Below are 16,880 nucleotides of genomic sequence, written 5' to 3'. Positions count from 1 at the left end.
AAGCAAACAGCTGAACAGTAAATTCACTTTTATTAAAATATATCTAACATTAAAATGTACAATCCATTATATTCTGTCCTTATACGTTCATTTTAGAGATCTGGATAATATAAAGAAATTAAGACATTCAAGCAGTTCTGTTTTGATAAGTTAAATTAAATATCTTGCACCAACAACATTGCATCTTTCTTTAGGTGCTGAAAGGTAATATAGCATATTGCAAAAACACATTCACTGCATATTACAACAATTATACAAAACATATAAAGCAACTTTTTTTGAATAGTTCTCAAACCACTTGTATACACAAAACAACTAATTTACATAAAGAGACACGTGGACATCCATGCTGGGAAGATCCCAGCCTTAACATGAGATTACTCTTCGAGAATAAATCATTGCAAAAAGATTTCTGTATCCTCTTGAAGGAGACGATGCTCATGTAGTCTCACAAATTTAATTATACAGCTGTGTGAAATTAACATTTTCTTTTTCCTCTTGATTTTCTTTTTCTGGAGTGACCTATGGAAACAAAGACTAAAATTAATAGATGGAATCAAAAATGTATCGAAAATAAAATAATTGAATACCCTTTAAATAATTATATTTACATGGGGATAAAGCTATTGCTTTAAAATACACCTGGTAAAGAAATATATTTATGCAAGCATGACTAAATCTGCTTTTTTTGGTGGTAAAAAAACACTTTTAATGCATTTACACACACAGCAACTATCACCAAAGGCAAATGAACAAAGCACAGTTTACAGGAAGCACACGAGACTGCGTTAGGTCGAACAATCCCAGTTGCAGATTTGAGGAATGGACAAGAAAATATGGAAGGATAGACAAAAAAGTGGCAGCTTTGATGAAATAACTCAGTTCACGATGACGTCACAAACCGCAAGGCTGTTTGAGATCAGAACATTGTTAGATTTCTTAACCATTAAATAAAGAAGATAGATTGCTGTACACTAAAAAAAATAAAAAGTACTTTGTGTTAATTTTCCCCAGGTATGATGGACGTTAGAATCTCTGCAGACACACCACAAGATTTTGGCCTGATAACTAAATTCTAAAAAAAAAAAAAAAAAGTGTTAAAGAGAGCGAGTGTTAAAAGCTGGACAACAGAGAAAAATGAAATCCAGATTCCAGTTAGACCAACAAATGACGTGTTATTTGGGACAAAGCTTCGACGGTGATTGAGTTCATTAGAATGATGTTCACGCTTACAGCTTGCCATCCCATCGATTTGACCTACCTCACTGTAACACGCAGTCTTTTTTATGTATAGTGTGTCCTTTCCCACTGTTACCTTGTGTTTCAGAACGGAAAACAAAAGCATTCAAACAAATCCATTCAATATTAAAATCTGAAAATCAAGTGCTGCACACTGCATCCATACTCTTTAATAAAATGCATGTTGTCATGCAAAAATACTTAGGAATATACACTAAAATAGCTCATGCATAAAATATAAAATGTTAAAAGCAATAAAAACAACAAATAAGGATTTCCCTTTAAGACTCAAGCGATAATCGTTCCAAACATGCTCTTTATCCAAGTGAATGGGGAAGTTACCTGGATTACTGTTTTTGTTTCGTTTAAAGAGGCTCTTCTTTTTCTTTGGTTCGGTCTTAAGTGTTGGAGGCACTGCTTCAGACACTGCGTCAGACACTGATGGCAGATCTCGTGATTCCAGTCCATCTGGGACATCGAAGCCCTCGATGCCCTCACTGCGTGTGGTCACGGACTGTTTTCCCAATGCATTTCGGCTCTTCTGGACCCTTTTCACATCCTACGGTCTCTGCTAAAAATATTATTTTGTCACTAGTTTCACCTTTCTCATCTCCCACTGTATTGCGTTTACTACTCTGAGTCACATTGTCTGCATTAGGTGAAGGACTTTTCTCTATTTGAACATTTACGCTAATGTCCACTGGCTCCTCGGGCATCAGCTTCTCAGAGGCCAGGCTGGACGTGCAATCCAGCAGAGCTTCTAGCAGGTCAGAATCGGAGAGGGAAGACGGGCTGAGGACGCTGGTCTCGGATGAATCAAGGGAAAAACCATTTGTGGGGAGACATGGTTGATGTTCTGCTTCAATCCGGGACTGAGTAGTGTCTAGTGAAAATAAAGGTTTCTGTGGATGTTGCCCCTCCTGCGGCGACGCAGGTCTTTCCAGGGGTGCCTGCTGCATCATCATGGTGGGTTCTCCTGGGAGTGCCTTGAGAGGTGCAGCTGGTCTGTCTTGAACTGCGCGCTGAGCTGCTGGCAGAGTCTCTTCTGATGGGCTGATGAGGCCGTTCACTCCGCCTGTGCTGGCGTGGGGACCCTCTGACTGAGGTTTGGTGGGAGTGGAGATGGCGGCTTTTTCTACGGCTTTTTCTTCGACAGATTTCACACTTGATCCTGCAGGGGGGAGGGGAGGAGGAGGGAGAAGTAGGTAGTATTGATGGAGAAGGTATACACATTAAAGACCATTATTATTATTATTATTATTATCTTTGAAATTGGGTGATATTTTACAGTGAGCAAAAAGCTGCATGAAAAGATAAAATGCTCAAATGACAAAGCAACTTAGCGATGGAGCTAGCTTAGCAAGGTGGCAGTAAGCGCTGATAAAATAGCCGGGATAAAAGCAGCAAGGCTGTGTTGTGGCTCGCAGTTCAGTGGCTCAGGAGCGGAGCTAGGAACTGCGGATTGAGGCCACAGTCTCTTGTCCTTACCAGACGGGCAGGTATCCCTACGAATTTCACTAGAAGGGAGGCTTTCCGAATCGCACCTTGGCCTGGTCTTTCTTAGGCTGAAACCTTTCCTGATATCCGCCAGGAGGTGGTCGATGATGCAGCCGTCGTCCTGTGGTACAATGCCTTTCTTGACTGGTAACAGATGTAAAAAGAGGACTTTTAAAAACATGCTCTACAAATTACAACTTAAATTGGGAGTAAGGTGTTTTTTTTTATTTTATTTTTTTTAAATGTTATATGAATGAAAGGAGGGCTTTTCACAACTCACTGATTTTTCCATTCTCTCCCTTCTGTCTCTTGGACTCCTCCTCTGCCAGCTGCTTCTTCCTCTTCTCAGCCTTGGCTGCTTGCTCTCTTCTGGATTTGTTTTCCTGTTATCATGACAGTAAGGATGTGTCACTCACTGCCAAGTACAAAAATGTACGTAGCAATTTGTCTTTGTTTAATTTCATCCCAAGAGGAAGGCTTAACCATGTAGTGGTTTAAAAAAAAAAATACACAATGAAAACATACAGTGTATAAAAAGACGACAAATGTATGATCATAGGGTCAGTCATAATGACCAACATCTCCCCGACCTTCACTGCCTTTATGAAAAGTCCCCGGAAAGTCTTGATGGTTCCGAAGAGTTCCTCAAGAGACAGCTGATTGGCATCTTCGCACAAGTAGACAGCCAGCTCACTCTTCTTCTTCTCCACCACAGTGAACTTTTCATTTAAAGCCTGACATGCCTCTAGACTTTCCTGCAGCAAAAAAGGACATTGAGGGAGTTGGATACAGCTTCCAAAAGTTATTATATTTGGCCGCATTTTTAGGCAAAAAGCTATGATCTTACGTCAAGAACTTTTCCGTATTGCTCCTTCAACTCGTCGACAGAGTTGGAGACCTTCTTGGCAGTCTCGTTCAGTCGTTTCAGTAAGGCACTGGCTTCTGACTGGATAGAGTCCAGATTAACTCTGAGGGCAAAGTGTAAAATCCACTAAGAAACAAATAAAAAACAAAAAAGGAAAAACATGCGCTAAAGTAGAAGTGAAAGGTTTCCATACCCTGCTGCTTTTTCACAGATCTCTATATCATCTGGCAGCGCCAACAGCTCCGGGTGGGTCGCCTCTGCTTCCTTTGCAAAAAAAAAAAAAAAAAAAAGCCATGAAGTGGGAAATTAAACAGGATCATAACAGCGAAAAATTAAAAGTTATGGCAGCTGTGAGCCACTTTGTGTACCTCCAGGATGTGATGAAGCAGCGTAATGCGGCTCTTGTTGGCCTTGGTCTCTGTAAGCTTGAGCAGAGAGCTGATCTTGAACCCCTCAGCGTTCCCCGTGTGACTTCCCTGAAAGTAGAGCGATGATTAAAAATGCCAGCTCCGTCTAAACGTCTGTTTAAAATTAAATGTACATAAAAGATTAGGTTCTTACATAGTTGAGAAAATTTCCAACGTCAAGGATGAGCCTGCAGAAGCTGGGAATAAGCGTGCTCGTTCTGAGAGCTGAGAGATTTGTTACAGGGTGTTAATTTGATTATATGAAAGATATATCTAGAGATGGAATGACAACTGCATGAGTGTTGTAGCTGAAGGCTATTTACTTACACTGGCAGGCCTCGGCCACCAGCTTGACTTTAGGTTTGTGCATATCCAACACTGATGAAGTCTCCTCACACAACAACATGCACTCAATCCTCAACTGATAACTGGGGAAACGAGCCAGAAAGCAAAGCAATAATAAAAAAAAAAAAAAAAAAGGAGCCAAGTATGAGAAAATCAAGCGCGCACGTATTAACAGTGAGAAACAGAACTTTAGTAAAAGAAAGTTACCATGGCAGAGTGAGAAGGGAGGTGTAGAAGCGGTCGACATTTGCCAACTTTTCCTTTTCTCCTTGGAAGGACTTCAAATTTTCAATCTACGTGAAAGAACAAGACAGTGACTCAGACATTTGGCATATTAAAAAGCGTGTCATTCTTGGCAGATGCATGTGCAAACAAGTCTCCAGGTAAGGATGGGAAATTGTTAAAAGGAGTACAAACCTCATGCCCTTCTGGCAGGAGCTTGAGAAGCTGTTTTAGCACTTCTACATCAAACCTAGTTCGGTCACCATTCTGAATCATGGCCACAAAGTCCTCATTTTTGCTGGACAGAGAAAATGACAAATATTGAGCTGGAAAATGGACCAGGATATATAAAACATTTTTAAACATCCACACAATGTGCGACATCTTACCATTTGAATTGCTTTAGGAATATGTTCAAATTCAAGTTTTTCTTTGGATCAATGAATGTAATCTATTAGGAAAAAAAAAGGTTTAAAAGATGCGTATTGATTATTCAGCTTTGATAATCAGGTGCGTTTGGTCTGCAACAGCTCTGAGGAGCCGCGTCGAGTGTTGACCAAGCACACCTCTTTAGGCTCCTTCTTGACAGGAGCAGCTGCCCCCTTGTCTTTGGCCTCGTTCACCGGGAAACAGAACAGCTGCTCGATACTGCTGTAGTCCGGCTCCAGAGAAAGAGGTTCTTTCTGAACCGAGGCCCACATGGAGTGACCATCTGTGTGTGTGCAGGATGAGAAGAGCCTGTCATTAGCTCATGTGGCTCCATTTTGTATTAACATCCTACCATGGCTGAAACTCAGACAGTGATGTTCCCTCTCTCAAAGCTCAGGGTAATCCTCTGCAACACCCACATTTAGAATAATGGTTCTGTTCTAGGGCTAGATTCATCGTTTGGCCTATAAAATGTGAGAAAATAGTAAAAAAAAAAAGTCCATCTCAGAGTCGAGAGTGATGTCTTTAAATGTCTTGTTTTGTCAGTCCAAAAATATATATTTAGCTTAATATATAAAAAAAGCAGGAACTCTCCATATTTGAGAGGCTGAAAAACAGCATTTTCTGTAATTTGTGCATTAAAAATTACTTTAACAATAAATCCTTTATCAAAATACTTATTTTTCTGTCGATCGACTAATCGTTACAGCTCCATTCTGTTCATATCAATGTTCAAACCCCATCAACTATTCTCTACACAGATGACTTATGCCAGTATCGTCGCTCACATTTCCCATAATGCTGTTTAAAAATAAATAAAACGGCCTGAAGGGGTGAAGCATAGTTTGACAGATTGAGGCAAAACTTTCTAAATAAAGTGATAAAAGTTGACATGACACCTGAAAGTCAGACTTTGAGCCTTCATAACTTCAATGACAGATTGCACTTCAAATCATTTGAATGTTTGATCCACTCACCGGTAACAGAGCGGAGTTTCTGCCAGTTGAGCTTTTTCATCCTCAGGGTGGGGCATCGGTTTGCTTTTGTGGGTGCAGCACACCCCAGGGCCTGGCTGCTCTGAGCCACCATCATGCCTGGGGGAGGAGGAGGTGGCGGTGGTCCGCCACCCATCCCTGGTAGTGGTGGTGGCGGAGGAGGCATGCCTGGACCACCGGGCGGTGGTGGTGGAATTCCAGGCAAGGGCGGAGGAGGTGGGGGTCCGCCAAACCCTCCAGGTAGTGGAGGAGGAGGAGGAGGAGGTGGTGGTGGTGGTGGTGGTGGTGGTGGGCACTGGTTAGAAGGTTGGAGCATGGCCCCTGTCATACCAGGGGGTAGAGGCGGAGGAGGTGGAGGAGGAGGTGGGGCACACAGTGGTTTCTGAGAGGATTGTATGCTTTTGTCTGACTTCTCTTCATCCTGATGATGATCCAGGTTCGTCTGCACGGCCTTATCCGCTTTCACAAGCCGCCCGTCCATTTCATGATGACCTCCACAGCTCTTGCCTTTGGAGAACATCAGCCGCTGCATGATCTTCTCACAGGACTCCATCTGAGCTGGAGCACAAATCCAAAACACACACACACACACACACACACAACGAGACAGATTAACCCAATTTGAAACTACCGCTCAATAAAACAAAAGCTTTCAGCCGTTCTGTCAACAGCTGCCTCCATTTCCTTGCTACGATCCTTCATCACTCCCATTCACACATGAATCACTGAGGAAGGCCATTAGCTAGCCATTAGCCTCTCCAGAGAGTTGACCTGAAGTGGATGTAATGCTGCTTCAGTGCTGACTCACAGTCCTGGGCTAGCAGTATGGCTCTGTTAATGATGGCCTCCAGAGCCAGCCAGATATCCGAGCGGCCCGGCCCCAGCACCAACAACGTCTGCAGGATGGACAGCAGCTGGAGGGAGGCTGGAAAGCTGCTCACCTGCACACATGAGCACATGCATATGAACAAATCATGAGGGCTTGTCATGGTTACATACTGAAGTCTGATAATGCGTGCCAGCGCCACAAAAACTTAATGCGTTTAATAAAACAAATGTTAAAACTGCCTCAGTGGCAGTCGGAAAGCTAGTCGGCTCTCACCTTGTTAAAGAGAGTAGTGAACACCTCCAGGTGATCACTCATGTCAATGCCCCCATAGAGCCGCAGCAGCTCCTCCTCGTCTTCAGCCATTGCCTCTTCAAAAGCCTCACATTGAATAATCAAGTCTTCATCTTCCTGCTCCCTGCACACCACACACACATACAGATCACTGTTTTTTAAAGCAACGACCAGGGGCTGTAATTACGGTCACTAATGGACAGAAAGTGCAACATTTGGTCTAAAAGCAACATTTTACTCTCAATGACTGTGGGCTTTAAAATGACCTCTAAAGCTTGATGCATAAAATCTGCATTAAAGAGAGTGACTGAAAGAAGGAAGGCTCACCTTAACTTCGGCAGAATATCAAGTAACTGCAGTCCTGCAACACAACAATAAGACACAGCCCTGAGTATCACAACACTCAATCAGCAGTTTGTCTGCAGAATGTGTCGCACATCTCTTAACAAATGTTGGCTTTGGGGGGGATTGGTAGGTAAGTCACAGGTGAGCAATCACACAAGAGGTGTGGCCACACAAATAGCTGATTGGTCCAAGATGGTGGATGGCATTTTATTGAATGTAGAAGGGATTATATAGCTGCAAATAGGAAGTATTTGTTTAGGAAGCTTGGTAACGGCGTGTTCAACACTGACGCCTCTTAAGAAAAGTCTTAGTACTGTTTTTGTCCAGTATATTCTGGGAATAGACTCCACAGGCCACTGTAGAAAACAGATGGATGGATAGATATCCTCATTCAGAAGATATCATCAAATATCCCATTAGGCCAGTGGGATTTAATCAATGTATGAGTGATGATTTTCTTTAAACTGAGACTTTTGATTGTCACTATTATTGCTTTAAAATGCATGAATACAAAATGATTTATACACGTGAGGTTTGCTTGGTTCTCAGGCGTTTTGTCAAAGTGAGAATGAGGACGTTAGACCTATTCTTAGACAGACCCAGTGACAGAGATATTTGTAATAGAGATCCTGCTGATGGCCCCCTTTCCCATCTGCATTCATTTTCTGCACCGAGGGGAGACACTGTTGCAGTTTACCACAGTGTGACCTCACTCATGTCTAGATTAATTGTTAAGGGGACTGGTGAATAGGGCGACTTTTTTTTTTTAAACGAATAGATATCACCATGAAACTTGATTACAATTAAATAAAGACAATCATTTTTTTATAGTAACATTTTTCTGAAATGTTATATATATAAATACGCAAATGAACCATTCTCTTATTAAGTATTTCCGGAACATAAAATCTGAACATTGGATAAAGCCACGTTCATTTTGTTGACATATTAAAGTCGAAGGTTTTTTAAAGAGGGAATTTTGGATATCTTTTTGTATCATTCCATAAATCAGAAAATACGAAATCCATATTGGTCTTTAGAATGAAATGTTATATAAATGCAGCTCTGAATGATTTATGAACAAACTCATGTGTAAAAGCCTTCAGAATATAGATATGAATGAAACTGGAAAGTTTCCAGTAGAGAAAGTGAAGTCCTTTAAAGATACAGCATGTATTGTAAAGCTTTGCAAGCCACTATAGGGTAACAAAATGTAACTAATAGATATCACCATGACATTCCAACAGTTGATTACTTACATTAAGAAAATCATTTTTTGTATTACAACTTTTCTGAAATGTTATGTTTAAATATGCAAATGAGGCTTCATCTAATGCTAACATTTGGTGAAATTAGGAGAAATCTACAAAGTGTAGTGCATTTTGAAGACATTCTTTCCAAGACAAGAAAAATAGCCCAAAAAAACACTGGGGTGTCTTAGTTTAAATAGCAGCTTAATGGAGAACCTACCGATAAACTGCTTTCTCATCTTATCTCTCTGCCTGAGGTCATCTGTCCCGAAGATGAGGGCGTTGATGACACTGAGGAGTGTAACCATGTAAGGGACGTTATCGGTGGCCTGCAACTCGTTCATGACTACACTGAAGCGATACTGCTGCGTCTTCACGCCCTGAATGGGAAATCAAAGTCAGTCATCAACTTCATTGAGGAACACTGAATCCACAGGATTATAAAGCTTGTGCATGCAACCCACCACTAGAGGGCAGTATTAAGGTATGTATTGGTCAGAGTGATGATATAGCATCATGTGAGGTAACAAGTTAACTTAACAAATATGGATTTCTCATGTTCATCTACTTGCCTTGTAGTGGTCCAGGGCGTCCAGTGCTAGGCGATGACCGTCTGCAGAGAACACGCTGAGGGCAGCAAGTAGCTCAAACACCTGCTTCTTCACCATGGTGTTGGAAGTGTCCAAAGCTGCGGAGCATCATGATTACACACATTAATACAAGTGGAGTCCATCAGTTTCTCTTAAAGCTTAAGCCTCTGTCCCTTCTCTTCCCCCCCCCGTGTGTGTGGACCCAAGCAGGATGCTTTGTTTTACAGACTTCTAGGCAACTTGAACTTTGCCCTCTGAGGATGTTGTGTTGTACTGTAGATAAACACGTGTTTGTGTATGTCTGAAGGCGGGGAAATCCATATTCACGACCCACTGTGATATTACATTTTTAGAGATGTCCTGAAGCAACTCTTAATGACTCATCTCTGTCTATAAAGCTGAGTACATGGCTGGGAAATTTGGCTCAGCACATTGAGTCATAGAGAGTTATAAAATATTACAAATGTTGCGTAATATAAAGAAAATGAATTTAGGTCCTTAAACATGGCTTTCTTTCGGTTTAAATATTTGGACCAAAGCATCATGTGTGAGGTTACTCTGAGACATAATCATATGAAGACTGTATGGAGAAGTGAGTGCAGCGGATGTGATGATTATTTCCATAAAATGAAGGGTGTGGTCCACCTTGGGAGAGCTTCCGAATGTATCCGTCGTTGTCTATAATGAAGTGGATCCCTGCAGAGGAGTTCATGACTGCCCGGACACAGCTGACACAGGTGAGCTGCAGAAGGGCATCGGCGATGCGAGAGCATCCCCGCCCCGAGAGCCGGTCCAGGGCCTCCAAGAGGAGATCCAACCCGCTCAGCTCCAAGAACTGGACCATCCATGTCTGGTCGCTGCCCTCCAGGCGACGCCTCAGCCCCGAGTAGTTGACCACAGTAGGAACTTGCAGCAGTCTGATGCACAGCTCTGGGTCAGCACTCTCCAAGTTGGCCTCCTGCTGGGTATCTGAGTCCTGCGAGGAGCCCAGGCGACCCCTGACTGCCGCCCACTTCATTTTCCCATCTGACTTCCCCGACATGATGGCTGTAGAGGACAGAAGGGAATGTTCACAGTTTTTTTAATATGTGCCAATGACAAGAGACGATTTTCAGCTATTATTTTTCAGAAAAAAACTGCAGATGGCATCTGTTTGCACCAATATCCAATGATTCTGTCCAGTATGCTGCGTCGTCGTTGCTATCCAGACAAGAGGAAGCAGGCCAAAACAAGGCCTTATCAGAAAGGAAAGCAGAATAGGAAACGATAGCTCTGCATTTTTATGGATGAGTAAAAGAAATGTCAGCAGTCCAGTCACCAGAGGCTCTGCCAAACATTCCAATTTAATCCTGCTCCAAAGAGCCCGGCTCAACGTTGTCTGGACGGTGTGTATCGCAATTTACAATATAAATAAATGAATTTTCAAGCTCATTACTGGGATATAAACATTGGAAAACAAGGCACACAATTGTGCAGGAGAAACATTTCACAAACATCATATCAACATATGGCCATGGACACGAATGCACACTTTGATCCCACAAGTGCCCTTTTCTGGCATAACATCAGAGCACAGACTCCTTTTTTACCAACACGTCTCACCCCCAAGCTTCTAAAAACTATCCAGTGCAATGCATGCTACTAGAATAAACACGTTCCCACACTCCAATACCATCACCGGAATAAGGTTTCAGGCCAAAAAAGGGTAAAGCTTTCTCCAAAAGTCTAAAAATACTTTATCTCTGTGTTGGAGTTGTGATATTAGGTGGGCAAGAATAAAAGAACAAGTGTGAGTGTTTCTTCTGTCTCCTGTTGTTTCACACTTGGCAAACATCAGCTATACAGAAGAGGCATTGAGTGATGAGTATGAACAAACACAATGCTCTGTTCTCTGAGCCAGCCTGGAAGGAATTATAGCTTTTACAAGACCTTTATTTTACCATCTCGACAATTTAAGGCCCTACTCAGGGGTGTTGCTTTAGTTTTCTGCTTCATTTTGGTTCTACGTGTTAAAAGCTCAGTAGACTAAACACAGTAAAACATCTCATTTTGATTTTCTCTCTTTTCAGAAGGTAATTCAGAGAAGTAATGACTCGTGAAAAATCAGACAAATTGGATTCAGTCGGCAAGGTACAATGAGGCTTTTTTTCCCTCACATATTCTGGCAAGGCATTTGTCAGCTTTCTGACTGCAGCATTTTAGTCCTGCTGCCAGTGTGAGTGTTACCGTGGCAGCAAGCAGGCGGACAATGGTGTTTAACAACAGGCCTTCTCAATACTCAAAGAGCCTCTGTTCATTAGCCACAAAATGGACGGACGGCTCCCTGCTCCCTTTCAAGCTAATAAGGGTAATGCCCAGTAAACCAGTTCAACACTTTCTGATTTGTTACAAGTGGGCGTTCAAGCGCAGTTTTAGTAAAAAACAAAAGTTGCAAGTTGATGCTTGCAATCTGGAGAATTCTGGCAAAAGTCACAAACACTTATGAAGCTACTGAGAATTTTGTGAAATGGATTCACGTCCTGCAAAGAAAGAAGTGTGACTAAGAAACTGTAATTGAGAGGGTGCGTGTATGAACTCCCCAGTATGGCTCTGGAACTTTTCGAAAGGAAGGAAAGGAATTTCCCACAACAGGAAACATGGCTCGAGATAAACATGTGGGGGTGTGACAGCTCATGTTCCTCTTTTGAAATTTAGACATTTCCGTTTCATCTCTAAGGATGATGATTTGATCTGAAGGAGAAGGATATTTTGTTGAAACATCTGGGTTGCCCGTCATGGAAAGAAGCATTCACATATTCGTTTGTGCATTCTTAAAATATAAACAACTTTCATTTGCTGACCTTGTCTGCCAGATCTCCCACATGCAGCACTAATAGCTGGCTGATTCACTGCACACAGGACAAACCTACTCATCTGTCCTCTGGTTAAAGCGCCCACGCACAGCAGCCCACTTCTACTGTACAGCAATAACACTTCTGAAAAACATATCCACTGATTCATTTCCTCTGAGACAGATGCAAATATTGCTTGCATAATTAATTTCTTTCTACAAATGTTCTGTGCAAATCAGCAATAATAAATGAGCGAATAATCTAATATATTTAAGGGGGGATTAGTTAAATATCATGGACCAGTTTACACATTAAGTCTTCCTTCCACTGAAATATACATAGCTGAGAGATGAAGGAAGAGGATGCATATTACAACATTTAGATTTTACCTTTTGAGCACGGAATGATGATGGTGGAATTCATGGTACAACATATTGCTTGGAACATTGCTTTCTTATACACAATTATTCAAGCGTCTACAGTCTATAAACAGTATTGGCATAGTGATTATAACAACATAGAACATCTGGTAGCCATTTAACTGAATTTCAGACCTCCTCTATTCCACTCTCTGCTATTTAAGGGAGTGACCGAAATGCCTGCAAAGTCTACAAACACATTTTGAAGTTTAAATGTATCTTTTAGTTGTAGTTTCCTGCATTCCCAGAGTTTCTGCAGATTCCTTCAGCATTTGTCAGATTGATTTCATCAACATCTGCACATTGGCAAAACATTGACAGTGTCAGCGCATATGGGCAACCACACCACCCTAAAACTGAAAACCTCAGTTCAAGTGGGTTTTTGGCAACATTGCTTTTTTCCCTCACCGCCGTCTTCCTCTATATTCTGTCCGAGGCAAGGAGGTTTAGAGGGAACAGTCGATTACCACCTCCGGGATGGATCGACAAGACTGTGACACACCAGAAAACAATTGCCAGTTTGCCAATCGGCATTATTCAGCAGTCCATTATGATAAACAAACAGACCTTAAATAGCGACATTAACATGCAACATCATTACTTTGCGCTGCGATTTCCCCCACATACCACGGGGCATAACGGGACAAATCACCTTACAGTGGGGAGTAAAACACACCAGAAAACAAAATCACAACGCTTATTATTACTTTCGATACTACACATGTCACATCTTAATGCCCTGTTGCGTCGTTATAGATCACCTATAAACTGACTATGACACCTTACCTGGTTTTATTCCATAAATATGAAGACACTTGAAGACACTGCGTCCTCTGGTGTGTTTCAGATGGGGGAGCGCTTTGCAGTCATCCAGACAACCTTTTACTCTGCCAAAAAATGAAACATGGAGCCCTGAAAATTGCGGAACTGTGTGGCAGATCAAACCCAGTGTGGTATGCAGATGGTACCGTTTTCTTATCGTTACAGCCCCTGAGCTTTCATTCACTTGTGAGAGACTGACAGTGTCAAAACAGCAACATTACTCAGCTTTGACATCCGGTCAAAACTTTCAGAATAAAACTTGCGTAGAACGGCTGCGGCACGGGTAGGCTGAATGCAAACCGTTAAGACACAATTGAATACTATACTCCAAGAAAACTGTTAATAGCCTACAGCTGAACACAGCAAACTGCAAAGAGTATGGTTACAATAAAAGTCTCCAAATGTATTGCAATTATTAGTTATAGCAACTTTTTACTTTGTTTTTTCAGAAACTGGATTGAACTAGCTAGCTAACTGTCACTTGGTTACATTGTGCATGAATACATAATACAACGTGTCACCCGGAAAAGCACAACATATACTATAGGAGCAAGTTCAACATTGTAATTAACCAAATAAACATAAATCTAGAGTCTACTAAATAATGTATTTTTGCCACATAACACCGAAATAAGCCCAACTAAAGCGACAGAATTAGAAACAAATTAGCCTCCAACAACTACCGTTAGTATGGCTAACTAAGCAGTAGTCTACTCACCCCAAAACACTTATTTAACATCTCAAATTACGTACACGTAAACGATTATAAATGAAGTACCTACTGAAAATGCTCCAACCAAAGTTTGGATATTACATAAATTGTGCCTTTCCACTTAGTCAAAAAAAAACTAACTGATATCAGTTACACTGCAACTGCTATGTAACGTTAACGGAGGCGTTGACATCTAATAGCAACATAGCAACATAACATAACATAACATAACATAACATAACATAACATAACATAACATAACATAACATAACATAACATAACATAACATAACATAACATAACATAACATAACGTAGCAACATAATCAAACTGAAAATAACTGCTGGAGGAATAACGTATATTTTTAATTGCATATTCACACTCCAGGGGGTTTATGTCACTGTTTTGTTTTGAAGGCAAAATTGCCTGATTTCCGGTCTTAATGTGGCTGCCGTTGTTTGGGTGAAACTGTTTGTGATGCAGAATGCAGCCAGTAGGTGGGGGCCCTCCCTCCCCACTCCCCATCCCACCAACGGGGTCTGACCTCAGGCGGACAGTCGCTGCTGGAGGGAAATTAACTTGGGTTCTCTGATTCTCCAAATGACAGTACAAGATGTCCAGAGTCCAATCTATTATAACCTACTCTTGAGGTATTGTAGGCTAGTTGAATGATTTAAATCAGAATCCAGGATTCAGACATAATCTGGAGACGCCCAGACATAGGACACATATTTCCTACCTGATTGTTGTCATGGCTTCAGGGTAGAAATATAAAATCTCCCAAAAAGCACATTTTGATCCACTCCTTTATTGATAGAAGGGGATGAAAGAGTATAAGCCAATTTGTAACAGATAATATTGCAGTCATTTCTTAATTACCTTTGACTAAAACACTAAAAGAATACAACATTCAGAGTTGTTTTTAGTTGGTTGGATCTGGATGTGTTGGTGAGAATTTTAAGTACTGTAGTAGATCTACTGTTTGTAATTCCCCCTGTGACTTGAGGTTATTTAGCATGCTAGAGTTAATCTGCATCAGAGAAAGGTAGCTATACAATAATTGTATTGCTTTAAATCCCCTGAGCCAAAGTGTCATCACCACAGAATATTTTGGTTATCCAGAGGAAAGGGTAGACAACTGAGAAATCAGTAGCATGCATACTGTGAAGTAAATAAACTCCTGATTGTATTGTGTCACACTTAATGATTATCACATGTACTCGTCCACCTCAATCAAAATGTATTATTGCACAACATGTATTTCTACACAAATGTATAATGAGCACTATATTAGTTATGAATGTGAAGCATTGTAGGTTCTCTTCAAAGAGTTTCAGGTCTACCTCCATCTCGCCACAACAAGACGGCCCACCAAGGGGCATAACCTCGCCAACATGGACCAATGAGGGACGACGACACCCTTCTGTAGAGAATATAGCAAAATGTTTATGATGTTTTTGTACCACTTTCACTTTTACCAACAGACAGCTAACTGGCTCTTTATTGATTCGGACTGTGGACTTGGTGTGTGAAAGTGTCCTCGGCTGAGGGTATTTTTTGAAATGCTGTCATCATCACTTTAAATAAATAAGTATCTTGATCAACTAGAAGTTTACTGGATTCAATTGAAAGACAATCACAGCGCCCTTTGGGCTTCAAACCCAACGATACTGAAGTTATACCACCAAAGAATATGCAGGATAGCATGAGACACATGAGACTGCTTTGTTTAATCGGTGAAACAAAAGTTATTAAACAAATATCATTCCACTCATCAAAGTCCACATGTCTCTTGCTGAGCTGGTTAAACAGGATTACAACATCCAGTTGGAATACAGATGACTCTTAAACTACTAGTCCTGCTGTTAAACATATTGACCTTTATAAGGGTGTGTCAGTGAGGATTTAGTTTTGTGTTTGTCCATGGTATACTGGAACAAACAACACAATTGGCAGAATATAAACTCATAGAAAGCTGTAGCACAGCTCTTCAGGATGAACATCCTGAGGTGCGGAAATACTTTTTAAATACCCTGCAGTAACAGTTTGCAAATACCATGTAACTTTGCCTTAACCTTTGATCGTTGAGATTTGATCTAAGACACGTCAGGACATGTTCCTGATTCTGCATCACTATGGATCCCACTGCCTGTGGGAAATGCTGCAACAGTGTCTGGGTTATCACGAAACCACAGACTCTCTCTTTTGGAAGGTTTATTAGGGTTATTTAATAAAATCGAATACAAATACTATACATTGAGACTGTCATGCAAGAAACCAGATGTTGATGATTTGTTTTTATGGCAACACTCGCCAGCTGTTTGTTCATCACTGCTGTGTAATTATGGCAGTGGTGGAGAAAGATGCTCTGATCAGTTTCTTTAATATTTTGTTATTGTTTCATACTATAATTAATACTCAACTCAGAATTCCTCATCTTACCTTGTCTATCAAGGACCCCTCAAGAGTCCACAGATCCCAGTTTGGACACCACACTGGCCTAAAAGCTGAAACTACCCTAGACAAGCCATAATCATAACTTTTACAAACTATATCTACAAAAAAAAAAACTAAAATGAAATGGTCCTATAGTGGAGCAGTACAGTTTTCCGTTTTAAAATTGATACAAGTTGTTGTCATGTTTAATCAAATAAAAGCAGACAACACTATTATTCAAATGTATTATTTCCTGTAGAACCTGACTGATCCATCACCAGGCTGCTGTTGCTACAGCAGCTACATATATATAACAAATGGTGTTTATGTTGGCAGATTTGCAATAAATAAATGTAT

The 16,880-nt window shown here is 41.0% G+C and overlaps 2 protein-coding genes across 2 annotated transcripts; both read right to left on the bottom strand.

Annotated features, from left to right (window-relative positions):
* Positions 1-13: 13 nt before the first annotated feature.
* LOC115027069 (inverted formin-2) lies at positions 14-7,600 on the bottom strand. The gene is made up of 18 exons (XM_029460103.1): positions 7,447-7,600; positions 7,102-7,243; positions 6,808-6,940; positions 5,982-6,557; positions 5,142-5,287; positions 4,965-5,026; positions 4,771-4,873; positions 4,561-4,646; positions 4,336-4,436; positions 4,163-4,233; positions 3,970-4,077; positions 3,795-3,865; positions 3,584-3,704; positions 3,327-3,491; positions 3,017-3,119; positions 2,728-2,880; positions 1,582-2,410; positions 14-522 (listed from the first exon to the last, which is right to left on the bottom strand). Exons 2-17 carry the CDS (start codon positions 7,189-7,191, stop codon positions 1,734-1,736), a joined length of 2,766 nt encoding a protein of 921 aa, XP_029315963.1. The 5' UTR covers positions 7,192-7,243; positions 7,447-7,600; the 3' UTR covers positions 14-522; positions 1,582-1,733.
* inf2 (inverted formin 2) lies at positions 7,443-13,573 on the bottom strand. Its single transcript, XM_029460106.1, has 5 exons — positions 13,341-13,573; positions 9,950-10,351; positions 9,287-9,402; positions 8,935-9,094; positions 7,443-7,480 (listed from the first exon to the last, which is right to left on the bottom strand). Exons 2-5 carry the CDS (start codon positions 10,344-10,346, stop codon positions 7,443-7,445), a joined length of 711 nt encoding a protein of 236 aa, XP_029315966.1. The 5' UTR covers positions 10,347-10,351; positions 13,341-13,573.
* Positions 13,574-16,880: the final 3,307 nt, after the last annotated feature.

The sequence above is a fragment of the Cottoperca gobio genome, chromosome 22, assembly GCF_900634415.1.
Source record: "Cottoperca gobio chromosome 22, fCotGob3.1, whole genome shotgun sequence".
In the NCBI taxonomy this organism is placed as follows: domain Eukaryota; kingdom Metazoa; phylum Chordata; class Actinopteri; order Perciformes; family Bovichtidae; genus Cottoperca; species Cottoperca gobio.
The sequence above is the reverse complement of the archived record's forward strand: the minus strand, read 5'-3'. Positions and strand labels throughout refer to the sequence as shown.

Bases quoted from the DNA above. Each gene is read 5' to 3' on its own strand.
- LOC115027069 (XM_029460103.1), bottom strand. From the start codon at position 7,191: ATGGCTGAAGACGAGGAGGAGCTGCTGCGGCTCTATGGGGGCATTGAC. The intron at 4,874-4,964 runs GTAAGATGTCGC...TTCTCTGTCCAG, and splicing joins TTCCTAAAGCAATTCAAATG to CAAAAATGAGGACTTTGTGG. The intron at 4,078-4,162 runs GTAAGAACCTAA...CTCTACTTTCAG, and splicing joins TTGGAAATTTTCTCAACTAT to GGAAGTCACACGGGGAACGC.
- inf2 (XM_029460106.1), bottom strand. From the start codon at position 10,346: ATGTCGGGGAAGTCAGATGGGAAAATGAAGTGGGCGGCAGTCAGGGGT. The intron at 9,403-9,949 runs GTGGACCACACC...GATGCTCCGCAG, and splicing joins CATTCGGAAGCTCTCCCAAG to CTTTGGACACTTCCAACACC. The intron at 9,095-9,286 runs GCAAGTAGATGA...TTTCCCATTCAG, and splicing joins ACGCCCTGGACCACTACAAG to GGCGTGAAGACGCAGCAGTA.